The 26,698-nt window shown below is 41.5% G+C and overlaps 1 protein-coding gene across 1 annotated transcript in view; it reads right to left on the bottom strand.

Moving 5' to 3' along the window:
• The window catches only part of rasgrf2b (Ras protein-specific guanine nucleotide-releasing factor 2b), a gene marked incomplete at both ends in the record, with an annotated part of 308,695 nt that overhangs the window by 39,603 nt on the left and 242,394 nt on the right, over window positions 1-26,698 (bottom strand). The window contains 3 exons of the mRNA XM_084439496.1: window positions 4,744-4,850; window positions 5,529-5,618; window positions 6,239-6,370. Coding sequence (XP_084295622.1) covers window positions 4,744-4,850; window positions 5,529-5,618; window positions 6,239-6,370 — 329 coding nt within the window. The remainder of the gene's footprint in view (window positions 1-4,743; window positions 4,851-5,528; window positions 5,619-6,238; window positions 6,371-26,698) is intronic.

Below are 26,698 nucleotides of genomic sequence, written 5' to 3'. Positions count from 1 at the left end.
CTCTAACATATGAGACGAGTGTAATGTTTACAGTCCACCCTGTCATGTCCATGCTGTTATGTTATATTATTATACATTGTTATGTTTCCCATTTCACCTGACATTATTACTTCCTAGTTTATTCCACCCACTAGGGGGCACCACCATGTTTAGTATGGGATCATTCTGGGTCCGGGGGAAGTATGGGAAGCCGCGGGACTGGCTAGTCCATTTTAGCTAACTACAGAGCAACCCACAGTGACTAGCTATACCTTTGGTTGTAAAGTGTTAAAATTACTAAATGATTTAATTTCTACCTGTTTGTGGAGCCTGGTTCATTTCATAAACATTACGAGCATCCAGGTTGAGGCAAAAGGGGAGTTTGTTTGTGTTAGCTAGCGTTAGTACTATATGCAAACAAACACACAGCATAATTACTTACAGTTTCCTCATAATTTCTTTTCAGAGTTTATCTGAAAATCCTGCATTGTACTGACCCAGGTTGGAAAAGCAATTGGGCAAAAAATGTCTAGCACACACTGCCAGTGTTTTGCCAATTTCAGCAGGAACATTGCCATCAAAAATAAAATGTATCCACTCAGCTCTTCTGTCCTTTGAGCTTGGGAGAAGATCTGTGCTGCTTAGTACATCCAAGAACAGAGTAAATAATGTCAGCCTTTATAGTCAGGTAAACAAACGCAGGTGATTGAAGGTATTCAGATGGGGGTGGGATTGTTATAATAGGTCCCCGACTGTGACGTAAATTGACACAGGAGATTTGAATGGCTTGCTGGGACTGGCTTTTTTTCTAATGTTTTCATTTCGGCTGAACACAACAAAATTACTGGGTTGTTTCACTTCAAACTTTGTGTGTTGGTATGCCCATCAGAGACTGAAATGTATATTCAAAAACAATTAAAAAGTTAGTTTTCCAAACGTGGAACCCTTTAAATCAGAGAAAAATATGAATGGTAGTGAACCGCGTGAGAAAAATAATTTCTTGATCCTCATTGAATCGTGCCATGGCCATCACATATGATGTGTGTCAATTACATACATTTTAATCATTCCAGTTAACTCGGAAGTTTACTAATATTTATTTTATTTATTAATTTATTCGTACATGGATGTGTGTCGACAAAGACACCACAAAACAAATTTGACAGTTCAACATTCAGTTTCACACTGCCATGCCGAAAGGGAACAGGATGAAGAAAATCTTATATTTCCTGCCCCCTTCACACTGTAAAACCTTACTAATATCAGCACATTGCAACTCTTGCAAGCAAATAATAAAACTAAAAACAATCATACAAAGAAAGTATCCATAGCTTCTTCAAAACAAACTTTCAAGCAAAAACAAACCATGTTAACAGTATTAATTAACACATTAGGATACAAGTATTGCCAAACAAATACAAACTTTTTTTCTTTCTTTTTTTCTGCCTTTTCTTTTTTTTTACGTTCGCTCATATTCTTTCCTTGTTCTGTCTTTAAAGACCTTTTTTAATTGAAATATATTTTTTACATATCTTTAATTCATTATGAAGAGAGTTCGAGAGTTTCACTCCCACCACTGATGTGCACATTTGTTTCAATGTTGTCCGTGCAAATGATTGCTTAAAGTGCCCTTTCCTTCTTCCTTCGTTTTCTATGAGAATGAAAATTTTTTGTAGAGTTCCTGGTATTGCTTTAGTTTTTGCTTTGAACATAACCAGTAATGTCTGCAACTCAACTTGCTCATAGAACTTCAATAGTCCAGAATTAAGAAATGATAAGTTTGTGTGTTCTCTATAACCTGATTGATTCATCATATGATTCTGATCGCTCTCTTCTGTAGGAGGTACAGTGGCTTTGTGTTGCTTTTATAAGTGTTACCCCACACTTCCACACAATAACTATATAAGGCTATATAATAAAGATATAAGGCAGTACAAGTGCACAATACAATGTTCGCATTGCCTTATAATCTAACACAGGTTTTACCTCATTTAATACAAAGATACTCTGACATATTTTTTCTTACATGTGAAATATGTGATTTCCAAGTCATACCATCATCCAAAATCACACCCAAAAATCGAAGTTCCGAAACTCTTTCAATGCTAGTTCCATCTATCGACGACAATATGTTCTTCCTTTTTTCTCTTACCAAAGATCATAAACTTTGTTTTATTTAGATTTAATAATAATTTGTTAATATCAAACCATTTCTTAAGTTTGACCATTTCTTCTTCCATACTCTTGACCAACTCGGTTAAATAATTTCCAGAACTATAAAAAATTGTGTTATCAGCAAATTAAACAAAATTCAAAAACCTTGATATGTCACAGATCATTTATGTATAAAATAATATAACATTAGCTAGCTGACACTCGTTTAACTCACCAAAACCTTGTAAAGCCGATCGCGCATGCTAGATCTTACAAAACTAACAAACTCTCCTTTCGCATTCCTGCAGCTCTCAACACGGCCAGACTAATAGTGATTTTCACCTCTTTTAATCATTTTAAACTTGTTCTGGAATAACTGCTTTGCTGTATTAAGACAAACTGCAACTTTCTTGACTTGCAAAAGTATGTTTTAAATTGACGAACATCATATGTGGTGGTCATGGCACAATTCAAACAGGCTAAAAAAAAAAATTGTTTATCACCATTGACTACCGTACATATTTTTTCCCGAATTAAGGTCCCATCTGACGGCTTTTCCTGCTTCCGCTTAGGCACTCTATGCAAGTTGGTACTACAGTCGCTTTGGATGAAGCCAGTCCTGCTTGGGAACTTGCTGGCTAGCAGAATTTAAGCATAACAAGGGGAATGCGCACCAGCCATGGAACGCAAACGGAGATTTAAATGTATTCGTTGGTTAGCCTACAGTAGGCTACATGGACGTCTGCGCTCATTGGAGAGGGCGCTGCACTCAGGACAAAGTTGGATGAATGGATGGACTTAAATTAGAATCCTTGAAATAGGCCGACTAAACACCACACTAACCGTAGAAGTGACAGCAAAAGAAAGAAGTGATTTTCTAACTCTGGATCTTGTCAAGGGTCGAAATCTCATGAGAATTTCGCTTATAGGCTTTGCCAATGTATATGATATACAATACCATGTACATACACAATATAATATGTTGTTCGTCGTTGTTCGTGTTCACGTCTTGACCCGACGTCAGTTACTGAGATAGATACTGTAGATGGATATGTACATAATAATTCAATTAAATCCAATGGAGAAAAAAATGTGTTTGAGAACAAGGTAATAATAATGAAACATTATTTGTAAAGCACCTTTCATAAAGAAAAAATTAGCTCAAAGTGCTTTATAACAGAGCATTTCAATTAAATAATGTGAAATTTAATGACGCAATGATCAGGCTTGTCTTCACTCATAGACTATAGGAGAAATACACTGTGAGCCCAGCCTGCTGAATCTGCTCAAAGACACCCCCTGGCGGTGGCGCATCACTAAAATGAAATAACACCCGTCTGAAATCCCACAAGATTTTCAATGGGATTTCCCTGTGAAATACCGCAATGGTGAAATCCCACAGCACTGATAATTTCTAGAGGCTCCCAACTGTACACACACGCATACACACACACACACACACACACGTGTGTACACACACACACACACACACACACACACACACACACATTAATTCAGTAGCTGTGCCTGCCCAAACCTGCTTTTAATTTCTTGTTATTTTGTATTATGTCTGTCTTTGTGTATTGAACGTATGCCTGTGTGTGCCCTTGTGCTGCCCTCTTGGCCAAGTCACTCTTGGAAAAGAGATTAAATTTCTCAATGAGACACCTGGATAAATAAAGGTTTAATAAAAAAATAAACACACATACACACGCATACACACACATAAGCACACACACGTATACACACACACATTGACATACACACACATACACACAGTCTCTCTCTCTCACACACACACCCATACTCCCTCTCTCTCACACACACACAGACAGACAGACACACACACAGGCACACACACATACACACAGACAGATAGACACACACATACACACACACCGACACATATACAGACACACACATACAAACACACACACACATAAACACAGTGACACACAGGTCTTTCTTCTTTAGTTATCTCATTCAGTGCTCTCTTCTCTCTCTCTTTTCCTCTCATCCCTCTCTCTCATGACCACCCCCTGTTTGAAAAGGTGAATTTTAATCTCTCTAAAAGTGTGTGTGTGTGTGTGTGTGTGCGTGCGCGTGTACATTAATCATGTCCTTGTCAGCTAGCCTGTTAGCAGAGGTTCTGTGTTATTGAAGTCAATACAAAACCGGCCAATGTTATTAGTGGACAAGAGCCTAACACAGGGAGAAGCAGCAATGACCCTGCTGCAACACACAGATGTGTGTGTGTGTGTGTGTGTGTGTGTGTGTGTGTGTGTGTGTGTGTGTGTGTGTGTGTGTGTGTGAGTGTGTGCATGTGTTTGTTGTTCATTTCAGGAGGGAGTAACAGGACAGAAGACCAATTAACGTGTGTGTGTGTGTGTGTGTGCGTACGTGCGGCCAGGCGAGCAATGGCATGGAGAGCAGACAGCAATGGCATGGAGACCCTAACAAGACGACCAAAGAAAGAAGACCACCCTAACAACACCCTAACAAGAACAATACCCTAACAAGCTCACATATGTCAAAGGTTATATAAATGTATGTTATATAAACACAATGTTATTGCTTGATCAGTGTATGTGTGTGTGTGCTGTGTCAGACCTGGCAGTGTTTGGACACCCAGTGTCGGAGCACGTTGAGGACTCTGTTGGTGGCTGCTCTGCGGATGATGAACTCCTTGTCACACGTCCTCTCAGAGTTGATGAACCCTGACACACACACACACACACACACACACACACGGACAGTCAAAGTCAACTTTATTTATGTAGCACTGATCATACAAGTAAATGTAGCACAAAGTGCTGTGCAGAATAAATAAACACATACTTAAAATATATTAAAACAAGAAAATAAAACAAGACAAAGCATATATGGTAAAAGAGAAAAACAGTTTTAAAAAAATGTAAAGTGAGTATAAAAAATATATTTTTAATTAAAGCAGGTAAAACTACATGCTAATAGCGAGATTAAAAAGGTATGTCTTAAGATCTCGCTTAAATGTTTCCACAGTTTCAGCCATTCTTAGGTATTCTGGCAGGATATTCCAGAGGTTGGCGGCATAAAAACTGAAGGCTGCCTCCCCATGTCTCTTGGTCCTGGCTCCAGGAACCGTTCAGTGCCAGAGGATCCCATAGACCTACTTGGTGTATATCATAAAAGCATGCCTGACATGTATTCAGATGAATGACTATGGAGCTTTATAAACAAATAAATAATCTTAAAATCTATTCTAAAGTGAGTGCGTGTGAGTGTGTGTTCACTTACAGTATGTGTTTATCTGTGTGTGTGTGTGTGTGTGTGTGTGTGTGCGTGTGTGTGTGTGTATGGGTGTGTGAGTATGTGCGTGTGTGTGTGTATTTGTGTGTGTGTGTGCGTGTGTGTACCTGTGGGTGAACCGTGTCCTGCTGCTGCCGTGGCGATAGCGAAGGCTGAAGCAGGAGAGACAGGACAGCGAGAGCTCTCACCTGATTGGACTACAGAGATGTGTCATCTTCATCACCACCATCATCATCTTCTTCTTCATCATCATCATCCTCATCATCACCATGAACATCATCACTACCATCATCATCATCACCACCATAATCATCATTATCATGTATTCAAAATGAACATTCATTCCAGGGTGCTTTGCAGGGTGTGTGTGTGTGTGTGCGTGCGCGTGTGTGTGTGTATATTAAAGTCTAATAGTGTCTTGTTCCACTGCCTAGTGTAGCCTTCCCTTAATGTTGTCCAAATGGACTGTTTAACTGAGCGAGTCCCAAAGAAAACTGTCCAAACACACACACATACACACACCCACACACGTGCACACACATATACACACACATGCACACACACATACACACACACACACATACAAACACACACAAACACACACGCACACACATACACAAACACACACATGGGCCTTTGTAAATGTGACTGGATGTCCTTGAGTAGTGTGGTGGGTTGATACATCAAGGATGACATGACACAGGAAACAACCCAGTTGGAGGGGTGTGGCCGTATTTCCAGGCTGGTGGTAGCGGAGGTGTTTAACCCTAACCCACCTCCAGGCTGGCGGTAGCGGAGGTGTTTAACCCTAACCCACCTCCAGGCTGGCGGTAGCGGAGGTGTCTCGGGGTGGAGGGGGAGTGGCTGGGGCAGGGGGACGTCTCTCCTGGCTCCTCCCTCTGTGGAGACTCCGTGGTGATTTTCTCCAGAGACACCGACTCCAGCACCGCTACACAGCACAGGAGGAGAAGAGGGCAGGAGAGGAGTGGAGAGGAGGAGAGGAGAAGAGGAGAGGAGTGGAGAGGAGGAGGAGGAGAGGGGAGAGGAGAATAGGAGAGGAGAGGAGGAGGAGGAGAAGAGGGAAGGGAAAGGGGAGGACAGGAGATGAGGGAAGATGAGAGGAGAGGACAGGAGAGGGGGAGGGGAGAGGAGGAGAGGAGGAGGAGAGGACAGGTGAACTGACACATCACTCAAGATTTAATACAATAGTATACAATAAAATGTTTAATACAACCCTCTGAAAAAGACAAAACTCTTTTCAGTTGAGAGAGAACCCTTTAGGGTTCCAAACAGCACCATGCAGACCTTTAAAGAGCTACATCTGGAACAGTAGGGTTCTGTTGGGAAGGTTAGGGTTCTCAAAGCATTCTTCTATTGTTCCATATAGCAGCTATGTTTAGATTGTACTGGAACAACCAGAGTTGTGTACATATACAACATAAAACTTCACATGCTTTAGGCTAACTATCCTCTCAGCTGAATCACTTTTATATTCAGCTCCTGCCCTGCCTGATGTGGACACACAGTGTGTGCATGTGTGTATGTGTGTGTGTATGTGTGTGTGTGTGTGTGTGTGTGTGTGTGTGTGTACAGTGGCGAGCCTCTCGAACTTATCAGCGCTGCAGCATTTCACCATTGTGGTATTTCACAGGGAAATCCTGTGGGATTTTAGATGGGTGTTATTTCATTTTAGTGATGCACCACCGCCAGGTGGCATCTTTGAGCAGATTTAAATTTCACACATTCTGTGTAGGTCATGCACAGTAGATACACAGCACGACATTCGATGAGTACTTTTTATTTCGTCTATTTTTATGTGAAGCACTGCATGTAAAATCTCTGTTGTAAAGCACTTTGAGCAACACTTATCTGTATGAAAGGTGCTATAAAAATAACATTTTATTATTATTACCTTGTTCTCAAACACATCTTTTTTCTCCATCGGGATGCAATTGAATTATTACGACCACATCTATCTACAGTATCTATCTCAGTAACTGACGTCAGGTCAAGACATGATGTCTGTTAAGTCATATGTACAGATGTGGGAAGTTAGAAATGTCACATGCTGCAGCATTTCACCTTGCAGTATTTGGCAGGGAAATCCCGTTGGAAATCTCGTGGGATTTCAGACGGGTGTTATTTCGTTTTAGTAATGCACCACCGCCAGGTGGCGTCTTTGAGTAGATTTAGCAGGCTGGGCTCAGTGTTTTTCTCCTATAGTCTACGAATGAAGCATCATTAAATTTCACATTCTTTAATTTAAATGCTCTGTTGTAAAGCACTTTGAGCTGAATTTATCTGTATGAAAGGGGCTATACAAATAACGTTTAATTGTTATTATTAACTTGTTCTCAAACATATGTTTTCTCCATCTCGATGTAATTTCATTATTACGAACACCTATAATATATCTAGGCCTACAGTAGCCTATCTATCTCGGCAACTGACGTCGGGTCAAGACGTGGTGTCTGTTAAGTCAAATGCGCAAAATAACAGTATTGCTAATATATTTGTTAGTAAAGATGTGGTGAACGTGAAGGTTTTGCGTTTTGTTTCTGGAACGCATTCAACTGGTAGGCTACTCGTAAACCCCGGAAGTAAATTTGAAGACGGGGCACCAGCTAATGTAGCCAAGTCTGAGCGCAGTAGGCTATATGGCTTCAGCACGATACAAAGAAAAAATAAGCTTGATCGGAGGTGTGGATCCATACAAAATTGAAATAGTCGCCATGAGTAAAGATCACTCATTGCCAATCATATCCGGACATTAACTATCTTGTGCATAGCGGCAGGTTTGACAGTGAGACATCAACCGATAATTGTAATAATGCGATTATTGAAATGGTCTTGTGAACGCCTTTATCTGATTTCCAAAATCGGGGTAAGTTCCATAGGACGATTGTGGGTTTTCATTTGCACATAACTATATTTTAATAAAACATTGAAGTCCGCCTGTCAATGACTTTCCCTAAAATTGTGTTCTGTTCCACCCCCTATTGTTAAATTATAAATGAAAGAAACATACACAATATTTTGTTATTTGAATGATCTTGAATATATATATATATATTCAAGATCATTCAAATAACAAAATATCGTGTATGTTTTTATTTATTTATACCGGCCGCCAGCTGTCCAATGAACGGCTATAGGGAATGCGCAGTTTTCGCGCTGGCTACAGCCTATTATATGCACAGTTTCGCGCTATGTAGGCTATTATAAATAAGTATTATTCATTGGGGGAGCTTGGACTCGCTAGGGACTGGTGGAGAGACAGAGCCTCCCCAGACGAGACATCCTCCAGTTGGCTGAAGAGCTTCGCGCTCTGGCGTCCAAACAGCCACCTGCGGCGCCCCTCGCAGTGTCCACAGAAGAATACCCCCCAAAAAATACTTGCATGGTGAAGACAAGCTGCAGCAAGAACAGAACTGTCTACCAATGCATGAAGTGCACCTAGCTGTCTGTGAGAGGCTATAGCAGAGGATATGTGCGAAGTGTATTTGAGCTGCCGCCTCAACCGTGCGTATAAGAGCAGAGCGCATCATATAGCTACAACTAGTAGCCCATAGCCATTAAAACGGCTTATTGTTTTATTCATATATCAACTAGATAATTCGATAATAATGAGTAGCCTAGTAGGCTATAAAATGAATTCAATAGGGCAAGCCTTAAGTTGTAGCCTAGGCTACAGTACAATCACAAGACGCATAGGCCTAGCCTATCATAAAAAGCGTTGCGTTCTCATAGGCCTATATTAACTTAGTTAATTATTAATTATGCTCAGGTCATAATGTCCGTTGAAAATAATTCCCTCTAAGCAGAATTTGAATTGTTTTAAAATAGGCTAAAATTAAATTTCCACATATTCTGATTCCTTCTAGGTCTATATAAAAAAAAACATTTTTTTAATGTGTAGCCTATAGGCTTCTGCGATGAACAAAACAGCCACAATGTAGCCTGCTTAGCGAGCGAGAGGGCAGTCTACCATAAAGTGTATAACCATAATGTAATATATCTAGACTACATGCATTGTGGTATTTCTTTATATAGCCCAGCCTGCAATTGTTTCTCAATAAACAGTTATGTCATCCTCTGAGTCCGAATGTAGGCTAATAGACCGGCAGCTCTAAATACCTTCCCAATCAATGAGACATGGTTGTAAAAATGATGTTTTATTGATGAAAAGGGTAAAACTGAAAAACATGGAGAGTCATTGCATTGATCGATGCAGTCCGCTACCAGCAAACACTGAAAATACAGGTCCTCAATTTATTTAGATAGCCTATCCACCTGGACCACTCCAATGAATGTTGAACGTAGCCTACTTTTATTTTTTAGGTTTTACAGAATCGGCCTACAATGTCCACACATGCATGCGCCATCTGACTAGCTCGTCACTCGCCAGCGAACCTGGACTAGACTATTGTAACCCCCCCCAAAATTATTTTATATTCAAATAAATTGGATGAACCGGTTTCCTAGCCCTGGATCGTGGGGAGGGGGGTAGCCTGCGTTAGCGGGTGCTTTGCCATGACCGGCCATTGAATTCGCTAGTTTGATTGATAGATGGATGGATTCACGTCCAAAGTAGATTGTGCAAGTATTGTATAGGCCCATGTGTAAGAGATGAATGGCTGTAACCATGAACTCAGCTAGAGGTAGGCCCTACGGTAGATTATCAGCATTATCACCAGTCTCAATTTACGTCTCAATTTATGTGTTGCCATTCATTTAAACCACCATCTCATCTAGACTACTTCTGTTGCTGCATTTTTACATTTATGCTTTCATGATTTTAGAGCGCAATAAACATTTTCCAGGATTCCAATAAGTCCATGCATTCATCCAACTTTGTTCTGAGCGCAGCGCAGGCTGGTAGCCTACTGTCAAGGCTCACGACTGATGCACTCCCTTAACACGTCTCGCATCCCCAGACTATTAAGAGAATTTCAATATGAAAGACCTTGGGATTTCAGGAGTCAAGGCCGTTTCAGACGGGGAGCGACATTCCGCCTGCGTTCTCGCTCGGATCAGCGGGGGACGCACGCGTCCTGCGTGCAGCGGGGAAAGCTGACTACAATTCAGCTCTTGTCGCGGGCGGGCGTGTGCAGCCTAGTTCCATATGAGAACACTCCTTGGTCCAATTCCGTATAGTAGATCAGCCTGTGTACTTTCAACGAATGTATTATTAGACATAATATCATAATAATATATATAGCCTTCAACTAACTCCTGAGCTGCCTGCCTGATGGTCTCAGGGCTAAAGAGACCGCGCGTCGTTCCTCACCCTAACTATTGGCATGCTATCAATGAAAGAAAAAACATTGTAAATAAACATGGTTTTAGGCTATTGTTTTTATGTAGGCCTATAGGTTAAGCTATATGTGTTCATAAGGTAACGTCATTGTAAACGAAAGTAGCCTATAGCCTATAATCCAATTGACTGGAACCAGGGGGTTTGACAAAAGTTAAGAGGCAAATTAATTTGTCTTGACTGCATTCAAGATGTATCTTTCACATTAAAACTACATACAAAGCTGGGAAAGCTAAGAAAATTGCATATGTTTGCAAACTAAAACAAGTGAACACAATTTTACACAATCGAAAATGCTTATGAGACCATTATTTTACTCATATGGGGCAAAAGTGGTTTCTCTTCCTGCTTCTGCCTAAGCCCTCCACAATACCACAACACAACGGTGTCATGTTTTACCGAAGGAGAAGTGAAGAAGACGGTAGCTAGCAGTAGCTAAAGCAGTTAGCTAATGTTAAGATCATTCCTCTAGCTGCTTTGCTGCTAATGCGAGTTCGTCTCCGTTCCTGCCCGAGAAACAGAAGTTGAACTAATAGCATCAAAATCAAAATAGCTACAGGAATCATCGTTGTAAAGTTAGCTATCTGCTTTTTAGCCACCGACAGCTACCGTTAATATTATGGAAGCTGCTGTCGTGAGCTAACTTGCTATCACGGTCTTATCGTGCAGCTTCATAGGCTGCTATTAGCAGACAGCACTAAAGTTGACAAAATCACACTTGCACATCATTAGAATTCCAACCATTTATATGGGATTTATCATTCAACTAAACATGGAACCTGAATACTACCTGATATTTCAACCTGCTGCCATCAGTGATCGGCGCGTCTGCTTATTTGAGTCATGAATATCTTACGCAGTTACATTCCATGTAGTGTCCCAAAACTGTTAAATCATTCCCCATGTAGTTCACTATGAGTCGCACTCAATACATCCATGGTAATAGGGAGGGAGTGAGTGAACCATTTCAAACACATCTCTGGTCATCTCCGTTAGCCATCTTACTCGTCCTGATGCCATGTTCCATATGAGAACACTCAGCCTAATGTATTAAACTTCTACTTGTCCCGACAGTTAACAGATATAGACCCGGCGACAGTTACAGAGATAGAAACTATAAATAGATAGGCTTTGTTCGTAATAATTAAATTACAACCAGACAGAGAACAAGGAGTTTGAGAACGGTAGGCTCATCTAATGTGCGAGATGAGCTACAGCAATGGGTCAATGAGTGGTATTACTGCGCCCCTATGGGCAGGCGAGCGGTGGTGCGGAATGCCGTAAAGCGCCTGTTAGAATACCGTGGGTCAAGTTACATTCTTATGTTCCCACATCTGTAACAAGGTATGGACATAAGTAGAGGTTTAGCGCAGTTGGTAGCACACGTCTGGAGTGCAGAAGGTACCTGGTTCAAGACCTGCACTAGTGGTTGATTTTCTGTCCTCCTTCGATTGAGCGAGAGTAATGACTTAACAGTAAATAGATCATTTCTGGGACTATTACGAATACGGAGAAAGTAAAATGGGCTTAAGGCAATTATTATTTTCTTCTCGGGGCTCGAACTGACAAACTCTGTGTTTCAAAACAGATTGCCAGTCATCAGTCTGAGCATGTGTGCGCCGGTATAAAAAGGAAGGGGGTCAGATGGTAGATAGCTACATAGCTACAGCATTATCTAGTAGAGAGAGGGCTGTAGCTATGGAGCTTATGACAGCTGAACATTTTATAAACAAGAGATCAGTTCATATTTCGTTTGTTATTCTTTTTTTTCTTTTTTTTTTCTTTTATTTTAAAATAGGCTCTTGACATGTAGGCGAGAACAATATAGCTCATTTGTTATGTTACTAGGCTATATTTTTATTACTCACAGCATAGATAAAGAAAAGGCACACCAAATAAACTAATACAAATAAAAGGGACAAATGAAATACGAAGTAATCTAGTGATTACAGTAACCTACTGTGTATTTTCTGAACTTGGCTGAGCTTTCTGAAAGCATTGAAGGTTAAGAAGCCATGTTAATGGCTTGTTCTGTTCTTAAAATAAAATGTCTTGAAATGTATTGTTTTTATTTTCCTACTGTTTCAAAAGCAAGACACTTAGGTTTATCCCCTGCTTAAAGGTAATTCCTATTGAAATATACTGACTGGGGGTTGCGAGATGTGTTGTGTTGGGGGTGGGGGTGTCATAATGTAGTCATTAATTCATAAAATGTGACTTCAGGCTGAGCTCCATGTCTGGGGTGGAATTTCTCGCCAGGGATGAGGACCGATGATTATTTTTGAAGGTAGTCTATTATTAAGTCATTGTACCATTTTGTAGACTATTATCCATTATCTTATAATTATCTCATTATCTTACTGTAATCATGCGCTACACTCAAAGCACTCACTTAGTGAAAAAATTTAGTTAAAGGTGTCCTATTATGCTAATTTTAAACAATTTAATATAAGTATTTGGGGTCCCTAAAACATGTCTGAGTATTTTAGCTGAATACGCGTTCTAGCATGCCTCTATACCCCTCCGTTGACCACAAAATCAGATTGAGCACTTTTTCATATGCAAATGAGCTCAGCTAAAAGCCAGTCGGCAGGCTAGAGAACGAGGGCTATTGACGGCGCTATGCTACCTCAAATATAGCTGGCTAGCCTGGACCATCCAGACTCAATGCCACTGTGACAAATTTCATTGTCCTCACTCCCTGATAGCGTTAGTGCCCATGAGCCTCATTTATAGTCCCGGCATATCCAAGGCCCCGTGCGTCATGGCCTACTATAATCCAGCTATATCAGTGCCTGTATCGAGGTCTTGTAAATATATCAATCAATCAATCAAAGCTTTATTTGTATAGCGCATTTCATACCCAGAGGCAACACAATGTGCTTTACAGAGAACAAGGGAGGTGGGCATATGACCCACTCTCTACATATTCCAGAGGGAAGCAAAAAAACAGTAATCACCCGGGGGCCAGATAAGTGAGCTGTAAAAATTCTTCCCTGACCCCTCTCAACAAGGCGATCGAGCAAGCTCCAGGAGTATGTTTGTCTACCGGCTAAGGACATTTATAAAGCAATACATTACATTAAATTACATTTCAGAGTAAGAGAGGCTAAAAAAGCATCATAGGAGAGAGGACATTCTACGGACATGCTACGACATCCACAGCAGACACGGGGGTATCTAAATATATGGGGTCCATGGATGAGTTTCATGTGATTCTATAAAGCTTAATTATAGCTACACACATGACGATTCGGCAAATTAATAATCTAACTTGCTCCCTTGTGTTCTTATAACTTGGAGACGCATCACCTCCATGTTTTGCGCACAGCCAATTCCACCAAAGCGGCATGTGAGCATTGGGATGACATGCGTTTTTAGACCCACATTCCTCGCATGCCTGCTAAATGACAATATTATGGCAATATGATGTACAATATAGCCTAATGAAGCCTACAGTTGCCTCAAGTAGAACATTTCCATTCACCGCTCAACATCATTGTAATTGCGGCTTGCCTCAGTGGTCATTCGGGTTTACATAAAAGCCTAATCAAATATAGGCTATAAATACATAAAAACATTAACGAATGAATAGGTGGATAATAAAACATACGAATAATTAACTAAATAAATGATTGAAATCCTACCCAGATATTGCTAGCTAACTAGTGCAGTTTGAATGAACAGTTGTGGGGGGCATTATTTTGTACAGCATGCAAGCTGATGTAAATTGCATATCAGCAGCTAATAGGTGTTCTATGAATATTTTACCATTTTATCTCAGAAAAAAATCCCCTATTCAGGTACTACTGGGCAACATGAACTGTATTATTACAATGCAGTATAATCTGTTAGATCAATACTCTACTTCATTAAGGCCATGTTTTATAGCTGCAACAAAAGTACAATAACATGATATTCTCATCTGTCACAGCTACCTTGCAACTGGGGATTCCTTTATGACCATCTCCTTCAGCTACAGAGTGGGGCACTGCACCGTGGGGCGCATTGTTGCCGAGGTCGCGAGGGCCATCTGGAAGGCCCTGGTGGATGACTACATCCCCGTTCCTACCCAGGAGGACTGGAGGTCCATTGCTGTGGGCTTCTATGAGCGGTGGAACTTCCCCAACTGCCTGGGATCGATCGATGGGAAGCATGTCACCATCCAGGCCCCCTCCAACTCCGGATCCCTCTTTTTCAACTACAAGGGGAGATTCTCGATCGTCCTACTGGCAGTGGTAGATGCTGACTACCTGTTCCGGGTCATCGATGTTGGTGGGTATGGGAGAGCGAGCGATGGTGGCACCCTGGCCACCTCTGCCTTTGGAGAAGCCCTGAAAGACGGCACCCTTGACCTGCCCGAAGACTCTCTGGTTCCAGAAGCAGAGCACTGAGGACCATTGCCCCATGTCTTCATCGGAGATGAGGTCTTTCCCCTGCGCAAGAACCTGATGTGTCCCTTCCCCAGATCCAACATCCCCAGAGAGAGGAGGATCTTCAACTACCGCCTCAGCCGCGCAAGGTTGACGGTAGAATGCAGCTTCGGCATCCTCGCTTTCCAGTGGCGTATGTACCGGCGTGTCTTTGGAGTGAACCCTGCCAATGCAGAAGCATGTGTGAAGGCCACCTGCATCCTCCACAACTTCCTGAGGATGTCCACCAGGGGGACCAGCTTGCTCCATGCCAGAGGAGGGGTCTGCTGCTCTACAGGGGATTCCACACTTTGGGAGCAACCATTCAGCACGGGAGGCCATCCGTATGAGGGAGAGCTTCACCTCCTATTTCAACGAGGAGGGTGCTGTTCTCTGGCAGCAGCATGTGCCATAGTTTGTGCTGAGCACAACTCAAAGGCTCTTTTAAGAGCCACCCACAATAAATAAATAAAAAAGTGCAATTCCCCAAATTATAATTTCTGCACAAGCACAAACAAAACACCACATTCTCTGAATGGGTAACATGGGTTAACACAACTAGCTCACTCACTCATCTCTTTTTTGTTAGAACCCAGCTCTGGTGGATTCCCCTCTCCCCCTGCATCTGGCTGTCTCTCGCACCGCCATCAAGACATCAGGATCAACAGCTGCCATGACTGCCGTCGTCATGGTGATGTGTGACTGCCTCCTGGCCTGGCCCCCATTCAGATCACCAGCATGACCTTGGTGAGGACACACCTGGGCTGCGTTCCGAATCGCCTACTACCCTACTATATAGTATGCCAAAACAGAATGTAGTATGTCCCAATACATAGTATGCCACATGCAGTATGGCAAAAGTACCAGGATGACCTACTACATCCGGTCGTATTTTGCAGTATGCATGCCAGCAGGCTTTTCTGGCTATTCTGACCCACAATCCTTTGCGCAGCGGTAATGTGCGTCACATGCGCGAGTTGACAGCTGTAGACGAATGTCGCGTTATGGACAGCGACGGATGTGGGCTAATTTCAAGGCGCAATGTTATGACAAGGTAGTATGTCCCAATTGGATGCCTACTGCTTGCAAAGTACGTACTTTCTAAGGGCAGCTGTAGTAGGTACTGGTAGTAAGAAGTAGAAGTATGCGATTCGGAACGCAGCCCTGGGTTTAATGGGCTCTGTGCACCAGCTCCACTACTTCCTGAAAGGAAGTGGGCATCTTTATTTCCTGTCCTGTATTATTGGATTAAGTGATTAATCAGGTGTGTGCTGGGTGTGCCATACACCTGATTAATCACTTAATCCAATAGTACAGGACAGATTACATGGTGTCTCTTTTGTATCATATGGTAAGTCTCACAAAAAGCCCCTATCCATACGAATACAAAGGTGAGAAGCCAGTTAGTTCTGTAAATTCTGTGTTATTCAGTGTTATTTCGTTTTAGTGATGCACCACAGCCAGGTGGCGTCTTTGAGCAGATTTAGCAGGCTGGGCTCAGTGTTTTTCTCCTATAGTCTACGAATGAAGCATCATTAAATTTCACATTCTTTAATTTAAATGCTCTGTTGTAAAGCACTTTGAGCTGAATTTATCTGTATGAAAGGTGCTATACAAATAACGTTTAATTGTTATTATTACCTTGTTCTCAACACATGTTTTCTCCATCTGGATGTAATTTAATTATTACGAACACCTATATCTAGGCCTACAGTAGCCTATCTATCTTGGTTACTGACGTCGGGTCAAGACGTGGTGGCTGTGAAGTCAAATGCGCAAAATAACAGTATTGTAAATATATTTGTTATTAAAGATGTGGTGAACGTGAGGGTTTTGCGTTTTGTTTCTGGAATGCATTCAACTGGTAGGCTACTCGTAAACCCCGGAAGTAAATTTGAAGACGGCCGCACCAGCTAATGTAGCCAAGCCTGAGCGCAGTAGGCTATATGGCTTCAGCACGATACAAAGAAAAAATAAGCTTGATCGGAGGTGTGGATCCATACAAAATTAACATAGTCGCCATGAGTAAAGATCACTCATTGCCAATCATATCCAGACATTAACTATCTTGTGCATAGCGGAAGGTTTGACAGTGAGTGCGTTCACATGCACACTATACGCCGATCAACCGATAATTGTAATAATGCGATTATTGAAATGGTCTTGTGAACACCTTTATCTGATTTCCAAAACCGGGGTAAGGTCTTAGAACCGCCAAAGACGTCCATTGGACGATTGTGGGTTTTCATTTGCACGTAACTATATTTTAATAAAACATTGAAGTCCGCCTGTCAATGACTTTCCCTAAAATTGTGTTCTGTTGCACCCCCTATTGTTAAATTATAAATTAAAAAACATACACAATATTTTGTTATTTGAATGATCTTGAATCTGAATATATTTAAGATCATTCAAATAACAAAATATCGTGTATGTTTTTATTTATTTATACCGGCCGCCAGCCGTTCAATGAACGGCTATAGGGAATGCGCAGTTTCGCGCTGGCTACAGCCTATTATATGCACAGTTTCGCGCTATGTAGGCTATTATAAATAAGTATTATTCATTGGGGGAGCTTGGACTCGCTGGGGACTGGTGGAGAAACGCAGAGCCTCCCCAGACGCGACATCCTCCAGTTGGCTGAAGAGCTGCGCGCTCTGTCATCCAAACAGCCACCGGCGGCGCCCCTCGCAGTGTCCACAGAAGAATACCCCCCAAAAAATACCTGCATGGTGAAGACAAGCTGCAGCAAGAACAGAACTGTCTACCAATGCATGAAGTGCACCATAGTTGTCTGTGGCAGTTGCACTGCCAAGGTGCAGAGGATATGCGCGAAGTGTATTTGAGCTGCCGCCTCAACCGTGCGTAAGAGCGCATCAACTCGTCACGAGTTACTCGTGTATAGCTACAACTAGTAGCCCATAGCCATTAAAACGGCTTATTGTTTTATTGATATATCAACTAGATAATTCGATAATAATGAGTAGCCTTGTAGGCTATACAAGGAATAGGGCCCAAGCCTTAAGTTGTAGCCTAGGCTACAGTAGGATACAATCACAAGACGCATAGGCCTAGCCTACCGTAAAAAGCGTTGCGTTCTCATAGGCCTATTAACTTAGATAATTATTAATTAGATAAGTATTATGTATCTACGGTCTATGCTGCATCTGTACAGTAGACTACTGTTTTATTTGGATCCTTGGCCAAAATGCTGTTCTTGTAGCCGTTTCATCGATTCTTCTCCTTTTGTGAAGTGTAGGCTATATTCTTGTTAAAGTGCGGCCTAGGCTTTATTCTAAAAAATATTTCACATACAAATCATATGTTGCTTTTAGTAACATTAAAAACAATGCAAATGCAAATCATGCAAAGTTGAAGGCCACGACTTCATCAGTTAGGCTAGTGTTGGCATGATCTAGGCTATAGATGCTCAGGTCATAATGTCCGTTGAAAATAATTCCCTCTAAGCACAATTTGAATTCTATTAAAATAGGCTAAAATTAAATTTCCACATATTCTGATTCCTTCTATATATATATATATATATATATTTTTTTTTTTAATGTGTAGCCTAGGCTATAGGCTTCTGCGATGAACAAGACAGCCACAATGTAGCCTGCTTATAGCGAGCGAGAGGGCAGTCTACCATAAAGTGTATAACCATAATGTAATATATCTAGACTACATGCATTTTGGTATTTCTTTATATAGCCCAGCCTGCCTATCAATTGTTTCTCAATAAACAGTTATGTCATCCTCTGAGTCCGAATAAGTAGGCTAATAGACCGGAAGCTCTAAATGCCTTCCCAATCAATGAGGCATGGTTGTAAAAATGATGTTTTATTGATGAAAAGGGTAAAACTGAAAAACATGGAAAGAGTCATTACATTGATCGATGCAGTCCGTTCAAATAGCCATCAAAAGATAAAGTAGGCCCATTTAAAATGACCAATTACATCTTCAAATCCCTTCTAATCTTGGCCTTTGATAGGGTTATTTCCCGGCTTACTGCCAATTATATCCGGACATTAACTATCTTGTGTATACAGAGCACAAACAATGAAACAATGAAACGAATAGATTTCCTCCCTGTCTGTGGCATTCGCTACCAGCAAACACTGAAAATACAGGTCCTCAATTTATTTAGATTAGACTAGCCTATCCAACTGGACCACTCCAAAGAATGTTGAACGTAGCCTACGTTTTACAGAATAGGCCTACAATGTCCACACATGCATGCGCCATATCTGACTAGCTCGCCACTCGCCAGCGAACCTGGACTAGACTATTGTAATCCCCCCCCCCCTACAAATTCTTTTATATTCAAATAAACTGGATGGACCGGTTTCCTAGCCCTGGATCGTGGGGAGGGGGGTAGCCTACGTTAGCGGGTGCTTTGCCCTGACCGGCCATTCCACAGGTGTTGGATTGAATTCGCTAGTTTGATTGATAGATGGATGGATTCAACGTCCAAAGTATTGTGCAAGTATTGTATAGGCCCATGTGTAAGAGATGAATGGTTGTAACCATGAACTCAGCCAGAGGTAGGCCCTACTGTAGATTATCAGCATTATCACCAGTCTCAATTGATGCTTTCCTCTAGGCTACGTGTTGCCATTCATTTAAACCACCATCTCACCTAGACTTCTTCTGTTGCTGCATTTTTACATTTATGTTTTCATGATTTTAGAGCGCAATCAACATTTTCCAGGATTCCAATAAGTCCTTCCATTCATCCAACTTTGTGCTGAGCGCAGCGCAGGCTGGTGGCCTACTGTCAAGAATCACGACTGATGCACTCCCTTAACACGTCTCCCCAGACCATCAAGATAATTTCAATATAAAAGACCCTTAAGTGGGGTATTCCAGGAGGTAGCCTAATGTAGCAAGTCGTCGGTCTTCATGACGCACTGTTATGCTTGTTTGCTGTGTAGATCCAGTCATAGAAGCGGGCATCTCGTCCGGCGATTTGAAACAGCTGGTCAATTCACCCCAACAAGAATAGCCAAGCGAAGGACAAAAATTAAACCACAAACGTTACTGCTGGTCTTGAAACAACTGTGTTAGCCTAGTTCCATATGAGAACACTCCTCGGTCCAATTCCGTATAGTAGATCAGCCTGTGTCCACGTAGTTGCTAGCTAACTGGTGTGTACATTCCATGAATATCCGAAGCATACAAGAAGTATTCCCTATGTAGTTCACTATATGGGTAACACTACTTAGGGAATAGGGAGTGAGTGAACCATTTCAAACACTAGTCAGCCCCGTTAGCTAGCTTACTCGTCCTGATGCCATGTTCCATATGAGAAGACTCTGCTAGCTAGCTAGTTAGCCTACTGTATTAAACCTCTACTTGTCCCGATACCTTGTTCCATATGAGTTAACAGATACAGACCCGACGACAGTTACAGAGATAGATAGGCCTACTATAGATAGATAGGCTTTGTTCGTAATAATTAAAATTACAACCAGACAGAGAACAAGGAGTTTGAGTTAACATAGTTGTTAGCTAACTGGTACAGTTAGCTAGCTAGCTGACCCCTGACCTCTGTTCCCTGTGTCACGTGAATGGTGGTTGTTTACGTTGCAGCCTAGCTTACAATAGCTTCTCACGCCGTTCACTACCATTCTTTATTTTTTCTGATTTAAGGTCCCATGACGGGTTTCTCTTCCTGCTTCTGCCTAAGCACTCCACAATACCACAATACAACGGTGTCATGTTTTACCGAAGGAGAAGTGAAGAAGACGGTAGCTATCAGTGTCTAAAGCAGTTAGCTAATGTTAAGATTATTCCTGTAGCTGCTTTGCTGCTAATGCGAGCTTGTCTCCGTTCCTGCCCGAGAAACAGAAGTTGAACTAATAGCATCAAAATCAAAATAGCTACAGGAATCATCGTTGTAAAGTTAGCTATCTGCTTTTTAGCCACCGACAGCTTAATATTATTATGGAAGCTGCTGTCGTGAGCTTACTTGCTATCACGGTCTTATCGTGCAGCTTCACAGCCTGCTATTAGCAGACAGCACTAAAGTTGACAAAATCACACTTGCACAACTTTAGAATTCCAACCATTTATATGGGATTTATCATTCAACTAAACATGGAATCTGAATACTACCTGATATTTCAACCTGCTGCCATCAGTGATTGGCGCATCTGCTTGTTTGCGTCATGAATATCCTACGCAATGACATTCCATGTAGTGTCCCAAAACTGTTAAATCATTCCCTATGTATTTCACTATGAGTAGCACTACATAGGGAATAGGGAGTGAGTGAACCATTTCGAACACATCTCTGGTCAGCTCCGTTAGCCATCTTACTCGTCCTGATGCCAAGTAGAAGTTTAATACATTAGGCTAACTGAGTGTTCTCATATGGAACATGGCATCAGGACGAGTAAGATGGCCAACGGAGCTGACCAGAGATGTGTTTGAAATGGTTCACTCACTCCCTATTCCCTATGTAGTGCTACCATGGATGTATTGAGTGTGACTCATAGTGAACTACATGGGGAATGATTTAACAGTTTTGGGACACTACATGGAATGTCACTGCGTAAGATATTCATGACTCAAACAAGCAGATGCGCCGATCACTGATGGCAGCAGGTTGAAATATCAGGTAGTATTCAGGTTCCATGTTTAGTTGAATGATAAATCCCATATAAATGGTTGGAATTCTAATGATGTGCAAGTGTGATTTTGTCAACTTTAGTGCTGTCTGCTAATAGCAGGCTGTGAAGCTGCACGATAAGACCGTGATAGCAAGTTAGCTCACGACAGCAGCTTCATAATATTAACAATAGCTGTCGGTGGCTAAAAAGCAGATAGCTAACTTTACAACGATGATTCCTGTAGCTATTTTGATTTTGATGCTATTAGTTCAACTTCTGTTTCTCGGGCAGGAACGGAGACGAACTCGCATTAGCAGCAAAGCAGCTACAGGAATGATCTTAAGATTAGCAGCTGCTTTAGCCACTGATAGCTACCGTCTTCTTCACTTCTCCTTCGGTAAAACATGACACCGTTGTGTTGTGGTAGACCTATTGTGGAGTGCTTAGGCAGAAGCAGGAAGAGAAACCCGTCATGGGACCTTAAATCAGAAAAAATATGGAATGGTAGTGAACGGCGTGAGAATTATTGTAAGCTAGACTGCAACGTAAACAACTGTACCAGTTAGCTAACAACTATGTGAACTCAAACTCCTTTTTCTCTGTCTGGTTGTAATTTTAATTATTACGAACAAAGCCTATCCATCTATATTATCTATCTCTGTAACTGTCGTCGGGTCTGTATCTGTTAACTCATATGAAACAAGGTATCGGGACAAGTAGAGGTTTAATACAGTAGGCTAACTAGCTAGCTAGCAGAGTCTTCTCATATGGAACATGGCATCAGGACGAGTAAGCTAGCTAACGGGGCTGACTAGAGATGTGTTTGAAATAGTTCACTCGCTCCCTATTCCCTATGTAGTGTTACCCATAGTGAACTACATAGGGAATAATTGCTTCAGATATTCATGGAATGTACACACCAGTTAGCTAGCAACTACGTGGACACAGGCTAATCTACTATACGGAATTGGACCGAGGAGTGTTCTCATATGGAACTAGGCTAACACAGTTGTTTCAAGACCAGTAGTAATGTTTGTGGTTTCATTTTTGTCCTTCTCTTGGCTATTCTTGTTGGGGTGAATTGACCAGCTGTTTCAAATCGCCGGACGAGATGCCCGCTTCTATGACTGGATCTACACAGCAAACAAGCATAACAGTGCGTCATGAACGACGACTTGCTACATTAGGCTACCTCCTGGAATACCCCATTTAAGGTCTTTCATATTGAAATTCTCTTGATGGTCTGGGGAGTTGGGAGACGTGTTAAGGGAGTGCATCAGTCGTGATCCTTGACAGTAGGCCACCAGCCTGCGCTGCGCTCAGCACAAAGTTGGATGAATGGATGGACTTATTGGAATCCTGGGAAATGTTGATTGCGCTCTAAAATCATGAAAGCATAAATGTAAAAATGCAGCAACAGAAGAAGGGTAGATGAGATGGTGGTTCAAATGAATGGCAACACGTAGCCTAGAGGAAAACATAAATTGAGACTGGTGATAATGCTGATAATCTACAGTAGCTAGGGCCTACCTCTGGCTGAGTTCATGGTTACAACCATTCATCTCTTACACATGGGCCTATACAATACTTGCACAATCTACTTTGGACGTTAAATCCATCCATCTATCAATCAAACTAGCGAATTCAATCCAACACCTGTGGAATGGCCGGTCATGGCAAAGCACCCGCTAACGTAGGCTACCCCCCTCCCCACGATCCAGGGCTAGGAAACCGGTCCATCCAGTTTATTTGAATATAAAAGAATTTGGGGGGGGGGGTTACAATAGTCTAGTCCAGGTTCGCTGGCGAGTGGCGAGCTAGTCAGATGGTGCATGCATGTGTGGACATTGTAGGCCTGTTCTCTAAAACCTAAAGAATAAAAGTAGGCTACGTTCAACATTCATTGGAGTGGTCTAGTTGGATAGGCTAGTCTAATCTAAATAAATTGAAGACCTGTATTTTCAGTGTTTGCTGGAAGCGAATGCCACAGACAGACAGGGAGGATGTTTCATTGTTTCATTGTTTGTGCTCTGTATGCACAAGATAGTTAAAGTTCGGATATAATTGGCAGTAGGGCGGGGAAAAAAACCCTATCAAAGGCCAAGATTAGAAGGGATTTGAAGATGTAATTGGTCATTTTAAATGGGCCTACTTTATCTTTTGATGCCTATTTGAACGGACTGCATCGATCAATGCAATGACTCTTAAAATGTTTTTCAGTTTTACCCTTTTCATCAATAAAACATAATTTTTACAACCATGTCTCATTGATTGGGAAGGCATTTAGAGCTGCCGGTCTATTAGCCTGCTTAGTCGGACTCAGAGGATGGCATAACTGTTTATTGAGAAACAATTGATAGGCAGGCTGGGCTATATAAAGAAATACCACAATGCATGTAGTCTAGATATATTACATTATGGTTAGGCTATAGCCTACACTTTATGGTAGACTGCCCTCTCGCTCGCTAAGCAGGCTACATTGTGGCTGTTTTGTTCATCGCAGAAGCCTATAGCCTAGGCTACACATTAAAAAAATGTTTTTTTTTATATAGGCCTAGAAGGAATCAGAATATATGGAAATTTAATTTTAGCCTATTTTAATACAATTCAAATTCTGCTTAGAGGGAATTATTTTCAACGGACATTATGACCTGAGCATAATTAATAATTATCTAAGTTAATATAGGCCTATGAGAACGCAGCGCTTTTTACGGTAGGCTAGGCCTATGCATCTTGTGATTGTACTGTAGCCTAGGCTACAACCTTATTAGGCCCTATTGAATTCCTTTTATAGCCTACTAGGCTACTCATTATTATCGAATTATCTAGTTGATATATGAATAAAACAATCAGCCGTTTTAATGGCTATGGGCTACTAGTTGTAGCTATACACGAGTTGATGCGCTCTGCTCTTACGCACGGTTGAGGCGGCAGCTCAAATACACTTCGCACATATCCTCTGCTATAGCCTCTCACAGACAGCTATGGTGCACTTCATGCTTTGGTAGACAGTTCTGTTCTTGCTGCAGCTTGTCTTCACCATGCAGGTATTTTGGTGGGGGTATTCTTCTGTGGACACTGCGAGGGGCGCCGCCGGTGGCTGTTTGGACGCCAGAGCGCGCAGCTCTTCAGCCAACTGGAGGATGTCGCGTCTGGGGAGGCTCTGCGTCTCTCCACCAGTCCCCAGCGAGTCCAAGCTCCCTCAATGAATAATACTCATTTATAAAAGCCTACATAGCGCGACACTGTGCATATAATAGGCTGTAGCCAGCGCGAAACTGCGCATTCCCTATAGCCGTTCATGGAACGGCTGGCGGCCGGTATAAATAAATTAAAACATACACGATATTTTCTTATTTGAATGATCTTGAATATATATTTATATTCAAGATCATTCAAATAACAAAATATTGTGTATATTGTGCATGTGAACGCACTCACTGTCAAACCTGCCGCTATCTATGCACAAGATAGTTAATGTCCGGATATGATTGGCAATGAGTGATCTTTACTCATGGCGACTATGTCAATTTTGTATGGATCCACAAGTCGATCAAGCTTATTTTTTCTTTGTATCGTGCTGAAGCCATATAGCCTACTGCGCTCAGACTTGGCTACATTAGCTGGTGCCCCGTCTTCAAATTTACTTCCGGGGTTTACGAGTAGCCTACCAGTTGAATGCGTTCCAGAAACAAAACGCAAAACCCCCACGTTCACCACATCTTTACTAACAAATATATTTACAATACTGTTATTTTGCGCATTTGACCTAACAGCCACCACGTCTTGACCTGACGTCAGTTACCGAAATAGATAGGCTCCTGTAGGCCTAGATATAGGTGTTCGTAATAATTAAATTACATCCAGATGGAGAAAACATGTGTTTGAGAACAAGGTAATAATAACAATTAAACGTTATTTGTATAGCACCTTTCATACAGATAAATTCAGCTCAAAGTGCTTTACAACAGAGCATTTAAATTAAAGAATGTGAAATTTAATGATGCTTCATTCGTAGACTATAGGAGAAAAACACTGAGCCCAGCCTGCTAAATCTACTCAAAGACGCCACCTGGCGGTGGTGCATCAGTTAAACGAAATAACACCCGTCTGAAATCCCACGAGATTTCCAACGGGATTTCCCTGCCAAATACCGCGAAGGTGAAATGCTGCAGCATGTGACATTTCTAACTTCCCACATCTGTACATATATGCACAAACACACAATATATATATATATATATATATATATATATATATACATATATATAAAATCCCATGTAAAGTTATGCTGTTGCTACAAGAGATGATTCAATCAGGATTTTTCCTGCATAGAGAAATCGGAGGTGGCCACATCCGTCATATTTCCTACCACCTCCACATCTTAGTGGATTTCTGTCATGTGTCACTGCAATTTCCTCCCTGCTTAGGCTAAATCAAGGTTTCTATCTATCCATCCATCCATCTAATTTAATTGCTACATGCCAATGCCAATGTGGTATGTAGTGATTTTTTCCCTGAAAAACAGGTCACTAGTCCCTCCTACCACCACCTCCACCACATTTTGAGTCAGGAAAAAACCCTGGTTCTGGTATATTTAAGAGGCAACGTGGTGTGGTAGGCTATGTGAAGCTAGCTAACATTACAGTAGCTGATGTAGCAATATAGCAATATCCACATATCATGCTGGGCTAGCTAGACAATGTTAGTTAGCTAGCAGCCAAACATGCCAAATGCAATGATGCTAGCTAGCTAAAGATTAATTGAATTTATAAACCTCCGATTTTAATTTATTTCCGCCTAAACTCTGATTAAACGCAGTTAATACTCATTGTAAAAAATACCTGATTCAAGAAAGAAACTCTAGAATGCCGAGGGGCAGCAAACAGAAACCTGAACCGGCAGACCACGAGGACGCACAAGCAGTCAACATT

The sequence above is a fragment of the Borostomias antarcticus genome (genome assembly GCF_949987555.1).
Source record: "Borostomias antarcticus genome assembly, chromosome: 6".
NCBI lineage: Eukaryota > Metazoa > Chordata > Actinopteri > Stomiiformes > Stomiidae > Borostomias > Borostomias antarcticus.
This window is presented reverse-complemented; position numbering and strand designations above follow the sequence as displayed.